Source organism: Poecilia mexicana, unplaced genomic scaffold, assembly GCF_051168715.1.
Source record: "Poecilia mexicana isolate PSO_F unplaced genomic scaffold, ASM5116871v1 scaffold_4, whole genome shotgun sequence".
Classification (NCBI taxonomy): Eukaryota; Metazoa; Chordata; class Actinopteri; order Cyprinodontiformes; family Poeciliidae; genus Poecilia; species Poecilia mexicana.
In genome coordinates, this window is record NW_028263373.1 from 14,474,242 (window position 1) to 14,490,664 (window position 16,423).

The 16,423-nt window shown below is 38.6% G+C and overlaps 2 protein-coding genes across 4 annotated transcripts; one reads left to right on the top strand and one right to left on the bottom strand.

The window, feature by feature from the left end:
- The first annotated feature begins 1,997 nt into the window (after window positions 1-1,997).
- prrg1 (proline rich Gla (G-carboxyglutamic acid) 1) lies at window positions 1,998-10,762 on the top strand. 3 transcript variants are annotated; one of them, XM_015001092.2, is made up of 4 exons: window positions 1,998-2,104; window positions 2,866-2,906; window positions 5,025-5,185; window positions 7,313-10,762. In XM_015001092.2, exons 2-4 carry the CDS (start codon window positions 2,897-2,899, stop codon window positions 7,775-7,777), a joined length of 636 nt encoding a protein of 211 aa, XP_014856578.1. In that variant the 5' UTR covers window positions 1,998-2,104; window positions 2,866-2,896; the 3' UTR covers window positions 7,778-10,762. The 3 variants fall into 3 exon arrangements, with proteins under 3 accessions (XP_014856578.1, XP_014856579.1, XP_014856580.1); XM_015001093.2 differs by lacking the exon at window positions 1,998-2,104 and adding an exon at window positions 2,117-2,265; XM_015001094.2 differs by lacking the exon at window positions 1,998-2,104 and adding an exon at window positions 2,291-2,671.
- Window positions 10,763-11,177: 415 nt separating this feature from the next.
- LOC106926281 (oxygen-dependent coproporphyrinogen-III oxidase, mitochondrial-like) lies at window positions 11,178-14,917 on the bottom strand. Its single transcript, XM_015001105.2, has 7 exons — window positions 14,667-14,917; window positions 13,827-13,967; window positions 13,594-13,704; window positions 13,246-13,387; window positions 12,519-12,737; window positions 11,608-11,703; window positions 11,178-11,523 (listed from the first exon to the last, which is right to left on the bottom strand). The coding sequence occupies exons 1-7, from the start codon at window positions 14,905-14,907 to the stop codon at window positions 11,439-11,441; spliced, it is 1,035 nt and encodes a 344-aa protein (XP_014856591.2). The 5' UTR covers window positions 14,908-14,917; the 3' UTR covers window positions 11,178-11,438.
- Between the last annotated feature and the right edge of the window lie 1,506 nt (window positions 14,918-16,423).

The window sequence follows — 16,423 nt, forward strand, 5'->3', positions numbered from 1 at the left end:
AAAACAAAACTATCAGCAGAAATCCAAGTTCTTGCTGCTGTGTTCTTGGGAAGAAATGTTACTTTAGTGAGAAGTATTGGCAAGCACTCACAGAACTCAAAATGTAAAAAAATCTTCATAATTTATACTATTGATCCCATGTGCAATATCAGCATTATAGCTCAAGCCTCGATGATTCTGAAGTCTTGTACATTTTTACACCCTTTTCTGTCTTTCTCTCACCCACAGATGCTGAGTAGAGCTTACGCAGCTCATTTATTTTATAATTAAACTCTCCTAATTCTGTTTCCTTAGGGAAGAACCGCAAAATTAATTAATATTGGTTTACATAAACACACGCGCGCGCCCACACACACAGACACACAGATAACAATGTTACAAAAGTGGAAAAAGGCTCTAAACTTATAAGGAAAAAATAGTCTATCATAAAATGATACCGATATTTTTTTGTTTTTGTAATTTGCTAAACGTTGAATGTTTCTGTCTGTTTTGGGAACTGCCTGACAAAATCAAATAATGAACAATAATTGAAATGCTTTGCTAAATGTATTTATGTAAGCTCTTTATTTGTTGAAAAAAAATCTAATTTGCCAATGGCTTTTGTGAATAATTGGTCTCACTAATAATTGTCCAACTTATTTGATCGCTGGCGATGGGCACCTGTCCCCCCGTGACCCTGCAGGGATATGGGGCATAGAGAATGGAGGGATTTTGTTTACCTGTTGTTAAGAGTCTGTGACTCTCATGCATCTCTGTGGAACAATTTATGATGGAAAAAATAATATTTTTTTACTTCTGTGAAGTTGCAAAGCACATGTTTGGTTATGGGTGAAAACTCTTGCAATGACACACTCAATTTGAGTGTTCAAAAGATTAATTTTGAATATAGAAACAAATTTAAATTATCTTTTTTTCCCCCCATTCCAATATTAATTGGACAATGAGATAATCTCAGCAAAAACAAATGAAGTAGAAACTGGAAAATGTTAAACACTTTATAGTTGGGGAATTATTAATTATGATAGTGAGGGGTTGACTTTATTTTTAAATGAATTTCAGAGTTTTCCAATTTGTTGAGCTGGAATAAGAATTTATGTGATTTTACATTTAGTCTCACTGCAACACAAAACATTGTCACGTAAGAAACCACAGTCTAAAGTTCTTAGTATCTAATCGTATTGTCTGTAATAATTCTTCAGCTCTATACAGGCTAGCTAGCTAACTAACTAGCTTACTAACTAGCTAACAAACTAACTAACTAAAAGAACACCAAAACTAATTGTTAAAAGTCTCGAAACTCCACAACTCCTGCATCTAGAAGCTTTTCGCTTCTGGCTGGAAATTGTAAAAAAAAAAATATTTCTGGAATGGTAGGGCTTATTAAATGAGTTGGTTTCCTGGTAAAGAAAGAAAAGTAGACAAATGAGGCCTGTGTTGACAAAACAACAAAAGAACCTGTTGTTCCAGGTACTTTTGTGTCCGCTTGAACAAATTGTTAATGCGCTCTCTCGGAGTAATTTTAGTTGGTCTACCGCTCCTGGAAGGTTCTCCACTGTTCCATGTTTTGTCCGTTTCTAGATAATAGCTGTCACTGTGGTTCTCTGGAACAAAAGCCTTAGAAATGGTTTTGTAGTTCTTTCCAAACTAATGTCAAGGACTTTATTTTATGTATGGTTACCTTTTGATGTGGGTCTGCTATGGCTGGTGAAATGTAGCATTCCATAAACCGTAGTCACTCACATTTATTCATGATTCACTTTTTACATAAGGCCAGGTTGGCTTGACAGATTTCCTCTTGAAAATGTTTTGTCATTTATAAACAGTTGTGGTTATCTTGATAGTTTAACAAAACTGAAACACTCAGAATGTGAAAAACATGCCAAAGCACAAGTGATTTGGAACCAGGCATTTGGAATCAAAAAATGGAAACTTTATTTTGATTTTCATGTAAAAGGTTTGTGTCTGTGTCTTTAATTGGGGGGGAGTGAGGGACCGCTGTTGCAAACAGACCTTCGCGCCTGCGCACTATGCGCAAAGCATCATTTCGGCTAACGAAGGGTCGAAGAGAGACGTCGCTTATGCAAATTTTTGGCATCGAAGCAAGGTAAGCAGAAGTGATGTGTTTCGTGTCTGTTGCTTCTTTTCGGTGTGTTCATGAATAGAAACGCAACAGCTGGCAGAGATCTCCGTCTCCTCGTCTGCGCCGAAAGGAAATCCGGCCTTTTGAAGCACATGTCGGTCATTAAATCGCATCCTGAGCTGGAGGTGATTAGATCCAGTGAATTGTTTCTCGTTCAGAGCTCTGATCACCTTGGACCTGCTTACCGACACACATCGAAACGGAGAAGAGACTGTTTAGCGGTTAGGAAACAGTGTTGTAGGTGCTTCAGGTTATTGTTGTAACGGGGCGGCGGCGCTTTGTTTTGGGATTTTTCTGCTGCACGTCGTCTGTTTTAGCCTGGAGCTGGGGGCTCAATAAAGTGTGTGCGACACTGGCCAGATTTAATCTTTTGTCATTTTAGTCTAACGTGTCCTGTTGACTGTTCAAAAATGCCCCTTGACTCCTCGATGTTGGAAAATGTTGTCACAACATTGACTTCTATCTGAGGCATTTTGAGTTGAGCTGCAGTTATTATTTGCCATCCAGCTGTTTATAAGAAATATCAGAGAGGTGAGAACTTTTACAAGTCACTTGGCTATTACTAAATGAAAACAAGTCTTCATGTGGGATATTATTGAATTATTGGTGGGTTGCTGGGGGAAAAAAAACAGCGCAGAGTATGAGTTAAGCAGACAAAAATAGGTTGATGAGCGGATGTTATTTTTTATAAGTCTTTTAATCTATGTTTGACCTTTTTCCCACAGATAAATCACCCCGAACATACTGGCAGGAATCATGGGGAGTGGTAAGTTGATTCACTGTTTATTTACAGTACACTCATGGATTTCATCGTAAAACCAGGGCCGGCTAAAGCTTGGATGAGGCTCTAAGGAGAATCTCATTCAGGGGCCCATGCAGTCAAGCCCACCAATCACTATGGGGCACTTTTACTCTGTGAATGCATGGTGTGAATTATTTTTTTTCATTACATTAATTTTGTGGTGGATTTTTTTTAAAAAACATTCTTAAAAGTCACATTTACTTTTATAAGGATTTTCTTTTTGAAAATTTTCACCAGATCTTGTGTTGTTTATAGTGATAACCAAGACAGCATTTATTTTTTTAGTCTTTTTAGGCAACTATATGGCTGTGAATGCATGTACTTACTGTCAAGCTGACTTACAAACACAAATAATGCTCTTAAAGAAACATAAGAGTTTTGAAATAGGCTTCTTCAGGACGCCTTCAATTTAAAGAAGTGGGATTCACATCACCAACCTGCACACAGTGACTGTATTTAACCATTTTTTTATCATTATTTTATGTTTTCATGGAACTAACATCGGAGAAAATTGTAAAAATAACAATTCTGACAATCCGCTCAACTTTTGAGGTTTTCAAACACCATTAATTTGAATTTATTATTGTTACAATAATTTAAAATTCTTATCATAAGAAGTTTTACAATAAATAATATGATAAATGCCCACCACTGTCTAATTGTTTACTTACACCATTTCCACTCAGAAGATATGTGTGTCATTTACATTTAAGCCCAGAATTGTTCTTGATTGAGGTTTTAAGTAATCTTTTTACTTATTCTATAAGTGACCTATAACTTTAAGCCAAATTAACATCTCAGAGTAGCCTAGCTTGAATGCTGACTTGAAACTGATTGAGAAAATATAAGGAAGCTAAAGATTAGGGTGATGGCAAGGAGACCTGACAACCTCCAAGATCATTTATCGCCAAAGATAAATGATCAAAATATCAGTGGAAACCTACAAAATCTGGTCAGGAACTGTAAAGAAGGGTTTACTGCAGTCATCCCTGTTTCGGATTTTTCAGTGAATTATTTATATAGGCGTTAAAATAAGCAATTCTTAATGGCAATATAAGTAACAAGTTAAATATATGTTTTTCAAACTTCGTACTAATTTTCAAAGTTTTATCTTTTGAGAGATGCATGTAGATGCATTTGTAATAATGAGTAACAATAATGAGTCAAGCAGCTATATGTGGACATAAACAAACCAACAAATAAGGCCTGGGCACCCATGTTGGGAGAGAAACCTCCAATTCTGTAAGTGCTAGACACTTTTCGTTCACATTCTTAACTTGATAGCTTCAGAGTTCATATCCTGTTGGAATACACTTACATGAAACATTTGTCAAGATGTGCTCACTTGTAAAAACCTGGTGTTTACTGAAGGGTATTTGTTGTAAATTGTGGTGAGGTTTTTCTCAGCATTACTTTGCACTGAAACAAATCACTGGAATCTGATCCTGGAGGAAAACAATAAAAACAATTCCCATTCTGTTTTTTCTGCTTAAATTCTGCCTTCCCTTGTTTCGTTTTATTGTTGTTGTTTTTTTTTTTCTTTTTGTCGTCTTGTCACGTCTTATTGATCAAATTCCTTCAAAGTTATGAGTCAAACAAAAGCAGTTACTTGGTAATATCAGAACCAGATCATGATGTGGCTTCTTGAAGGGTTTTGTTTGTGCTCTGAAACGTCCAAATGAGACAACGCTTTGTCTCTTCAAGTTAATTCCTCCACTTTCTCTTGTGGTCTGGGAATGGATGGCCAAATAAAATAAGCTTTTGTTTATATGCAGAAATGTGGGAGAAATCGCTTGCCTCTGCTCTGCTTCTTTTGTTTTGGCCTACACTTCTTTCACTCTTCCAATTTTCTAGCTTCTTATCTTTTTTTTTCTTCTGAATTTTGTGCCTTTTTCCCTCCCACATGCCGTTTCATTTACTAACTTTTCTTTTCTCCCATTTAGAAGTCTCGGCTTGTTGCTTTTGTCTTTCTGACACTTTTCTGAATCTTGTATCCTTTCCTTCACTTTGACATTGTCTCTGCCACCCCCCTCCTTTGTGTCTCCCTCCTGTGCTCCTCTCCTGTTACTCTTTTCTTCGCAGTGTTCCTGCCAGCAAATTCAGCCCACTCGGTGCTGAGGCGGCTGCGGAGGGCCAACTTCCTGTTGGAGGAGATGAAGCTTGGGAACATTCAGAGGGAATGCCGTGAGGAGGTGTGCACCTACGAGGAGGCCCGGGAAGCTTTCGAGAACGACGAGAAGACGGTATGGCAGATGAGAGACGTCACAGGAGATTGGTTTTATCTTTGATGTATTGACGTGTTTTTAGATAAGTGATTACACTTTAGACTTGCCAATTTTCTCTGTTTTTTTGTGGTAGCATAGTCTCGCACAGAAAATTTGGAAATTTCTCACCTTAGGTTTGATTTGTTTATTCTGGTGAAAAAAAAAATAAAAAATAGAGCGCAAAATCACCTTTCCCACAAATATCACTTCCTCTGCTGTAAAAAGGAAGTTGCACTACCCCCTCTTATGAGTAGAACAGGCTTTGTGTCTTTAGTTAAAAATTAATCAAAAAGTTGGAGCACATCTTTATTTCGTAGTGTGTTGGTCTTGGATGAACGTTGATTTAGTGCCTGGTGAATTATTCCTGTGTGGAGTTGGCCTTCTGTTTTGGATAAAATGTTTGGCTTTATCAACGTGTTCACAGTGCCATGTTTGTTAACGTGGGTCTTTGAATATTTGGCAGCGAGAAGGGCCCACATCATTACATATCTTCTACCATGCTTAACAGTGGGCATGGGATGCCTGATATTCCACTTGGTTTCTCACTAAACCAACCAGCAGTGAAAAGATGATGAAAAGTCCAACCTTACTCTCATCTGACCGAAGCACGGGGTTCTGTCTGGTAGGGTTTCAGAAACGTCACACATTTACATTATAACGATGGTAGGACATAAAAATGTCCTCTTCTGGCGTTGGTCCCAACGGCCTGTTGGCATGTAGCTTGCTTGCAGTCGTCGTCATGGTGACTTGTTGTACTCAAAAGGGCCATTGTTAGCTGCAGTTCTCTGGCAGCAAGCTTTGGTATTTTTTTTTTTTTTTACCTCCCTTAACATCTTTTCTGTGCATGGTGGAAAGATACATTTTGTTTCTATACCCCAGCTCTTTAAAACACTTATTAGTGATTGCTTTAACTGTAATTATTATTTTTTTATTAACTTTTTCCGTTTCTTATTTTTTCCACATTAAAATAGGAAGTCATTAATTTCAAACAAAAAGTTCTGACACAAACTAATCAGCTATGTATGAATTTTTTTTTAAACGATTCAATTACATTAGTATTATGCAGGATGAAATACAATTGCTGTTCACTGGTGAATTTGTATAAAAGCTGAATATTTTAAAGTGTATTCTTTTTTTTCCCCCCTTTGAACAATTTTTATAAGGTTTCTTGTTATTCTTACCAAAGTAGGCATGGTGCATGCTTTGCTTTTTTTTTTTTTAAACTGCATTGTTTAGATTAGCTGTGGGTTCTTACCCATGCGTGTATGTCAATTCCCCAAGTTATGTGTTCAAATCAAACATTAACCTAAAAGACTGAAGATGAAGCAACACGAAAGCCTCAAAACTGTGTTTCAATGATCCTACTTTACAGCAGCAGTCAAAGATAATTATGGTCTGGTTTATGTGGATTTAGAGAACCGACAGGATGAAGTTTACTTGTGTTTTAGGGTAAAGCTGCTTTAATTATTGGGTGAGGGATAATTCCTACTGCTTTGTGCATCTGCAGTCTATTTTTCTGGATGTTTTACTAAAGTCTCATTACAATCAGTTTTGCGTATGGTTCTGAAAACTGAAGACAGTTCACCATTGAACATTTTGATTGAATTTCCACATTTTTAGACATTTTCTGGTAGGGCAGAAATCTACAGAAGCCAGTTTTAGCTCCAGTGTTTAAACCTGGAGTTTAAATCCATAAATCAATATTATTTTGACTGTATAACCTAAATCAGTCACATAAAGTTAAAGGAAAAAAAAGTTTTTAGTTTTTTTTTGTGTTAATTTTATTTGTCGTGATTTTGTGTCCAGCAGTGAAATCCTGAAACCAAAGTGTTTGTTTTGTGGAATGTGGGTGTTTTTTTTTTCAGGAAGTGATGTTTATCAGCAGGAAGAGCAACACTAGACAGGCAGACGGATTTGTAAAGCCATTGTGAGGGGCCAGAGAGCTATGTGTTCTCGTTTTGTTTAGGGATTGTTGTTGCCTCCCTTTGTTTTCCTGCAAAAACTATTCAGACAGGAAACGGGACGATTTGTTGCGACTCTCTGGTTTCCTTTGAGTCAGACTTCATTGTGGACTTCGTCAACTCTCGTCTCTTTCTTAACATGCAGAAGCGATTCTGGGAGGAATATGTCCGGGAAAGCAGTCCACCCGGTGGTTTGGACTCCATGGTCGGCGGGGCCCAATCTCTCTACCTGATCGTGCCGCTGCTGCTGGTCGGGCTCATCGTCATCGCCGTCGCCATCACTGCCTGGCGCTGCCACTCCCGCAAGCGCTCGCAGCGCAGCCCGGGCCTGGGGCACTCGCATCATAACCACGTCCTGTCGGTGGTCTCCATGGACCAGTGGGGGAGGGACTACCATCATGGTGACCAGTCAGAACTCAGCATCCACAGCAGCCCGGCCTATCCAGGCTCCGAGATCACGCTGGGGAGAGGAAGCGCAGGAGATCCGCCGCCGTCATACGAAGAGGCCGTGGGCCACACAGATGTCCAGATAGAGACAGAGCCGCCTCCTCAGTACGAAGACATAGTGAACTCCAGCTCCGGTAGAATCAGCGGTGGTCAAAGGAAGTGAACACGTCTCAAACTAAAGCCCTGACCTACGTGAAGACCATGTTATTGTTTAGCAGTGTTTCTACTGTGGTATCACCAGCCTTCAACATTCAACACGCAGCAAGCACACACATTTCAGTGGACTGATGCAGACTTTGCCGGTGCCAGTTCTGTTGAAATTTGCACTAACCTTTTCGTCATCGAGGTGAAGTAATGCATAAGGGATTAAGTGATACTGTAATACCAAAACCAAACAACACCTCATGTGAAGGATGAAAGGGTTTTATTGCTATAATTCAGACCAGTGAATAATGAGGGTTGGATTGATGCTTCTCAGAAGATCAGTGCCAAACTATTGAGACTTAAGCAGGCAAAAATACATTATTTCAACTTTTCTTTTCCTTCGTATCTAGATATCTGTTTTTTGTCCAAACACATACAGAGCCAGACATGTGAGAGGACTTGAGAGAGGACTTGGACCTTGTGTTGGGTTACGTGATCTTGGTTAATGCAATAAGCCCTGGTAAAGATGTGTAAAAAGCTTTAAATGCTCATTTCATTCCAGCACAATAACCTAGCATTACAAGATTGAGAAAAATTTAACATTTAATTTCAGTATATTTATTCAGTGTGAAAAAAAGTTAAGAGATAATTATTATCATAACCTCTGATTGCACAGCTAGTGGTACCTTTGGTGCCAGTATAAATCACAAACATCAAATAAAACACATATATAGAAAACACAAGGACATTACCTAAATACAATTTTGAAAATGTGCTAATTTTTAAAAGAGTTACCAGAGTCCAAAAATGCTTAAGGATAGAGCCCCTCAGGGACCTGGCAGGGAAATAGGGAGATAAGCCAGTGCTTGTCTGTCCATGTAATGTTCTTACAGTAAAAAGGAGGAACTTTAAAGTCGATGGCAAGCCACTTTAACTGGTAAAACTGTTGAGTGAGATGTGTATGTAAAACTCTTAGCAGTTGGTTGACGGGGTAATAATCTACCACATACACGCTTGGAGCGCACAGAGGGAGAAATGTGAAACGGACCCACAGATTCCCAGACTGTCCACCGTTAGGAATGGTGTGTAAAAGAATGTGCAGAATGTGTATCGAAGCTCTGACGTGCTTTACTCCAAACCTACCCTTATTGTTTTTGTTTTTTTTTGCCAAAAAAAAACTTAATCTCAGTCTTATCTGATCTAAGCTCCTGGTAAAATCCCAAAAGCAACTAGCAATATACACACTGTTGCATAAGACAGGGAAATTCTTGTGTCAGTGAAGGTAAGAAGTCCAGTTTTACTTTAGGTTCTGTAGTGTCCTTGATGACTTGGTACCAACAGGAGTGTTTATGACAGGAAAGGCACTGTTTTTGGCATCGCTCTCAACCAGTTTACATGTAAATAGACTCTGTAGTAATTGTTATGGAGACTGACAACCCTAACGTGTCCCTCTTTGCTCCACTTCTCTAACTGTAAATTTTACCAAGACAATAAATATGGGTCTCCCATAAGCTTAGTTGCCAGTTACAAAAGGTAATGGGTCTCCGCGTCAAATTATGTTTTTATCCCAGAGAAATAGGTATGGATTACCAATTAGGAACCCCCTCACTTAACGTAAAATGCTTCACTTACAGTTTTCTATTGATTTTAATATGAGTAAATGTTTTCCCCCTCTGCTAAATGGTTTGATTTAATCGTTAGATTCTTCTTAATATTTCAGTGTTACATTGTGCTACTGCATTGACTAGCAATAATTATTGTATGGCTTTTTACACAACTTTGCCAGGGATGCATAGAAATGTGTCTGTGACTATTTGTGCTTTAAGGTTTTCCTCTCTCATTCAGTTTCCAGGCTGTTGAACTGTGCAGTTATTTGTCTAAGGGAAGGAAAGCAATGACGTAAAAGTCAGAAGTTTTTCCAACTTTTAACTTCTGAAACTCTTCTGGTGGCTTTTCTGCTTGTGCTGACTGTAAATGAGAAGCAGCCCGTCACATTTTGTAATAGATAATTATAGACCCTAATACAAAGAAGAAGTTAACACTTCAAAATACTTTACACCGTACCAACAGCACTCCGATTTCTTGCTCTAATGTAGGTTGAAATGGTTTATTTTTTCCAGCAAATGCACTAATCCAACCTTAAAAATATGTTGAAGACTGGAACATAGAAAGGAGGAAGTAAAGTGGGAATCGCATTACTTATAATCTTGGTAATGCATGAACCTGGCCTTTTCAGGTCATAAACATCTCTGCGCTGTTTGTTGACAGTCAGGCCTCACTAACCCTCATGAACCTGTGGGTTTCTGCTCAAGAGGAAGAAATATGGGCAAAAGAAATGAGATTCTGGAGCTGTTAGGAAATTAAATGTAAGAAAAGAGTTTGTACTAAGTGTCACTATAACTAAACTCCACGTTTAGCATGTGTAATCACCTCTACATACTGTATATGTGTATAGAATATGTCTGAAAGTTAACTAAGATTGATTTTGTTTATGCATAGGAGTTCATTAAGTGCGTTGATACTAATGTGATTGTACTACAGTAAGCGGTGAGGCTAACAGGAAGTGTCTATGCTTAACAAGAAGTGTTTAATGAAAGGTAGGAAAGTTCTAATTCAACAAGCCGATGTTACTCTAGGTGCTTCTGATCTATATGCAATATTTCCTAAATGATAAGCACTCTAAAAACCAAATGTACCCGTCTAACCTTCATTGGCAAAAATAAATGTCGCTGATCTTTCCACACGGCGCACACCTTAAGCACTAAATATCGTTGTACTTGTATGTGAGTTGACCTGTAAACCTTGGCATTTGCTCTGACACTGGACTGCGCTGGTAGTCACTTTGGTTACATAAGTTAGTGTACCGATACTTCCACAGAGCCGTTTTTTACAACGCCTTATTAAACAAAATGTTATATAAAATTAAACACAAGGGAAGTTGTTATAAATTCTTGTCTTGTGAAAAGCTTGATATTAATTTTTAATAAAAAAAGATTAAAAGATGGTTTCTTGTGACTGATCTGTACCAGGTTTTGAAACTACACAAAGTTTAATGAAGGGAAAAAAAATCTGCACTTCTCTTAGCTTCATCTTGTAATTGCAGAGCCTAGAAAATATAAAATACGTAATGGATTTTTAATTTTTTTTTATTATCGAGTACTTCACATTTAATTTTTAGAAATAGTAGTGTTAGTGCCTCTGAGGATCCTCTAGGGCGGAGATTTACCTTTCAATAAGACAATAGCAACTTTATGTTGCTCCAATACATTAAACTGCAATAAAATAGATTTGAGATAAAGTTCAGGACAAAAAGCTTCATTGATTCACAATCGTCTTCTGAAACACATCCAAAACCAAAGTATTGTTCACAACTCCGCTCAAATAAAGAAAGCTGAGACATCAGACAGAATAACACAACGTATATAGAACTCAGTTTATTCCTGCTTTTTAGCTCTGAATGTTCAAATACAAAATTTAAATATTTAGTACATTAAATATTGATTCTACCAGGAAGAGATAAATAGCACAAAGCTCAGTTATTAAAACATTATTTTTAAAGCTTTTAAGAAGTCTGATTTGAAAAAATAAAGTCCTCTGATACACAAGTCTTGTAATACAGGTTACAGCTTTACAAAAATACTACAAAGGTTGTTCTTTCTGTAAACCTGTGACTGCGACGCTCACACCCACTCCTTTGGGTTTCTGAGTACTTCCAGCATCTCCGCCTCCCGGGAACCTTTACCAGGCTGGTGCATGAACTCCCACCTGGACAGGAAGGAGGAGTCGGTTACCAGGCAACATAGACGGCTGATTACTATTGGGCAGAGAGCAGGAGAGCTGATGTCTTACCTGGCAGTGAGGGGGAGGGACATGAGGACTCTGCAGCTAGGCATGGCAAGACCAAACTTTATTCCCCTGTCATACATCAGGTTGAACTCTACATAGCTACAACACAAACAAAATATAAATTTTAAAAACACTCTTCACATTACAGAGTTCCTACACATATATACTGCAAAAACTGGAAATTAATTTTTCAGATTCAACTTACAAAGATCACAGTGCTTTGATTTATTGTTAAATTTAAAATAATAAACGTCACTATCAATTTCTACAGCAGGCGGATTTGAAGGAAGGAAGAATAAAAACTATAGGAGGGTGGAGGGAAGAAGGAAGGTAGGAAGGAAGTACCAGACAAAAGTGTCTGATACTATAGTACAGTAATATTTTAATGTTTACAAAGTCCTTAACATCCTCTCCCTTTTTATGTAAACATTAGTAGAGGGGTTATATATTAACTGGAACCTGTATATATTGTTTTAAACCAGTGTGAGTTTGAGAAAATCCACAATAAATTCAAACCCCTTAAATTCTCGCTGCAAAAGTTAATTGAAGTAAATTATTGTAATGTCAGAAGAAAAAAAGAGAGGACTAAATAATTAACATCCTCAAACTGATTCAAAATTCATACTGATGACTGTAGATGACTACAGGATATCCCTTGACAAATAAAAAGCATTACACTACATGCCTCCTTTATCCTAAAAGCTATCAGTTTTGAGGGATATGAATTCATTTTAGGGATTTGAGTGCTACAATGAATTTTCTGCAATGAACTGGCAACCTGTCCAGGGTGTACGCCACCTCCTTCCCGAAATATGTAGCTGGAGAAGGGCACCAGCACCCCTCGCAAACCCACTATGTACAAGGGTGTAAGAAAATGGATGAATCAATGCATGGATAATGCATTTTCCACTCACCTTCCTCGTCGCAGCTGTTGCCAGTCCTTCTCCTCTTGAGTGAAGGAATCATTAAGATGTTTCCTCACAATGGGAAGATAACAGGGCACCACGGTTCGAGCGCAGCTCTTAACAAAGTTGAACACCTCCTCCTGATTTGGGGAGTCAAGGTTGTCAAAGAAGATTCCTCCGATGCCCCGAGTCTCTCCTCTGTGACGGACGTAGAAGTACCTGTCACACCTGGAGGACACAAAAAGTGAACAGGGAAGTTGTTAACTTTCCAACTTGAAGACTTATCTGGGAAAACATCAGACAGATTCACCTGAACAGCTACTGCATAATAATTTCCTTTCATCTATACAACAGAAGACAACATCACCATTTTATGTTGTTGTCTTTTGATTGTAGATTCAAGGCAACTAAATGTAACACAAAGACGAATAAATGTTAATTTGTCCCAGTTAGTGTCGTCCCTTGGAGACCATAAAGTTTATCTAATCTAGTCTAATCTATTCTAAAAAAAATTGGCACATCTTGATCACATTCATACTCGTCATTTATGACCTCTAGCATTCCTCAACTGTCTTCTGCATCTGTAGATTGCAGGGCGAGACTTTCTCTTATTAAAAATCAACAGTGAGGGTACACCTTTGGTAATTCACCCGCATTAATTCACTGGAATCAGTCCTAAAAACTCCCATATAGGCTGATGTGCAAAGACACGTCAGAGTCACTGATGGAGCTGTACCATTTTTTAAAGTCTGCGTAGTACTTCGGGTGATGTTTGTCACAGGCATCCTTCAGGGTGTTGTGGAACAGAAAGGCGTCGTCTCTGTCAATATACACCGGGGTCAGGTCTGTTCCTCCACCAAACCACCACTGCTTGGAGCCTGAAAGCGCACACACACACACACACACACACGCACGCACGCACGCACGCACGCACGCACGCACGCACGCGCGCACACACACACACACACACACACACACACACACACACACACAACACAAGCAACAGGGAGAAGAAACAAAGCTGATCATTAATCCACAGAGTCAATAGAGCCACAAGACACAGATGCTTTAAAAAGGGACTCACCGTCCTCCTCTTCTATTTCAAAGTATCTGTAGTTGAAGTGAACTGTGGGAATGTGAGGGTTCTTGGGGTGGATGACGGAGCTCACACCCATGGCACAAAATGGCAGCTTACCTGAAGCAAAGCAGAGCCAAGTTTTATTTCAAATGAGGGTTTCCAGGCAGAAAGTACAACTGTACTTGTGGGAGACAATGGACACTACATCTAGTCACATGCAAGCTATAAGCAGAACCCACCGTCTTTCCCTTTGAGGACTTTTTCTCCACTCAGTTGTTTCACAGCCTCTTCAGTCAGACAACCTAGCAACAATGTCACATCCACTCCTGCCTTTTCAAACACATTTCCATCATGCATCACACAGCTGATTCCTCCTCCACCTAAAAACAAACAAAAATAGTAAAAATTAGTTGTTATAAGCATTTATGTCCGAATATACTGCTTGTGTGTGCCTGTCTCTTTCTGTGAATCTATGAAAAATCTTGAAATCCAGCTACTGGAAATGCTTTTTGTAAAAAGCCTAAGCTGTTGTGAAGAGCATCTTGCAGAGATGATAATCACAGTGACTCATAATGAGAAAGAGAACAGGCACAATAAAGTAGGATAACAATAAGAAATACTTTATATTACGAAACCAAACAAACTAAAAACTTGTCTGACAAAGGAAATAGGGACAGTCAGTAGATTGATCACTGTAGAGAAAGAAGTCATGTCTATTTTTCTACTGATGCAGTTTGGAAGCCCCTGCAGTTTGTAACTGAGTCAGTTTGACTTTAATTGAAAGTAATGATCATTTAGCTGTTTCTTAACGTCTGACATATAATCTAGTAGTTGTAATTTAAGTGTTTCATTAAAGAAACTGTAAATCTGGGTGCTCTGCACAGAAATGCTATGAGAAGTTGGTATATTTCTTTACAGCAGAAACAAATGATCTGAAAACAGCTCTGAGGGATTTTCAAATGAAAGGTTGGTCAAATCTGAAATTATCTGCTTGAGATTCACAACAAACATAAGTAAATTTTATTTTTAAGAGCAGTATTCGCATTTTTAGGTTAAACCATTGAAGGTCCCCGTATTACCTTCCTTCCTCTCCCATTTGTCCACCTTGAATGTCCCACCGTCCACTTCCTCCAGGGCTTTACAGAACTCAGCCTGTGTCTCCATGATCAGCATCTCCATCTTGGTGCTCATCTCGTCCTTCTTCTCTTCCAGCACACTGATGTCGGTCACTGGTGCAGTCAGGAAGCCCCGGCATCTTTCAGTAATGCTCTCTTCTTTTTCCTCCTCCTTCTTCGCGTTGTGGGAGATCTTGGTCGCCATCTCTGCTCAATGAAACTCCAGGGATCCTGTGTGATAAATTGACTGGTGGCCAGATGAATTTATAGCACAGGCAGATGGTTCTGTGGGCGTGGCCTTTTAGACTCACTTTGCTTTAATGACTTCAAATAATCATTTTGATAAAACTCATTCATGTGTGGCTTTAATTGCTTTTCTCATTAAATGCAAAGAATTCGGTAGCAATATTGTGTTTTTTCGACATTAGCAGAATATTGACACAAATACAGCTACTGATTTGCCATGTGTTGTCAGACGTAAGAGTAGAGAGAGAGAGGAAAAATACTTCCAGTATTTCACTGTGACTGATGGAGTCACTCTGTGACTAATGGAGATACTTTTATGAAGATGGCGATGAAACAGCAAAGGCGTCAATCCATAAAGCTTTGATAAACTGTCTGAAAAGCATTTTTAGAAGACCTAGCATGTCACAGAATAATGCTACTGCCATCTTTAAACAACACCACTCTATTAAGAAATGCCAATCACATCTGAAAGCAAACTGCCCGGCATTACTCATCTGTTAGTTGATATTAAGCAAATTACTTTAAAATTACTTTTGTCTGCTCAGAATCTCTCGGTTTACCTGCCCTGTGCCTCTAAAACAGACTTTTGAGAATACAGGAAAACTGTGTCTATGTTGATTTTATTAAGTTCTTTCCGAAACAAAATTGTGCATCACAGATGTTTATGAGGAAGTGTGCAGTTTCAGAATCAAGATGGTTCAGTGGAAGGCGGACAATATTTTGGATACCACAGCAAGCAACTCATGGGCAAAGAAATTCCTGTCGTGAGGTCCAAATAGACTTCTTGAATTTCTCTGACTCAGACATTGCATGCGAGGATAAATGGTTTTAGTTTTCACCAGGATATTTTAAAGTGGAACTGAAGCCAGTTGACCTGTACGGGGAAACCTTCTGCAGTGACTTGAAGACGGTGGCTGCGACTCTCCAAATGGCAAAGACAATTAACAAGAATCAGCTCTATAAATAGCTTTGTTGTAGCAAAAACAAAAACAAACTACAGAAAGTAAGATGTTATGCTACAAAAACCAAGAAGATCAAGAAAACGATGACAGTGTCTCCTAGCATCAGAAAAGACATTGCCAAACAATTAAGACTGTTTCATTTGCTCTTATTGTCAGGCTCAAATGCTTTTGTCGAGATAATTTTTTTCTTTGATGCACAGTAAATGTTCAGACTTGAGGAGCAGATGCAGCACAGACCTGATCAAAAATGTGCTGCAAATTTCTATGAACTGTCTCACACATAATTCTTCCAGGTTGTCCAAAAGTTAAAGAAAAAAAAAAACAGCTTGAGACCCTAAAGCACATGTGTCAAACTCAAGGCCCGCGGGCCACATGTGGCCCACCATGTCGTTCTATGTGAACAGCATTTTATAGGCCCATGATTGATTTAAAATAGGGTTTGAGCACGAATTGACTACAAACTACATCTCCCACAATGCATTCCAATTGTTACCAGCCAACATTACGGCTTCT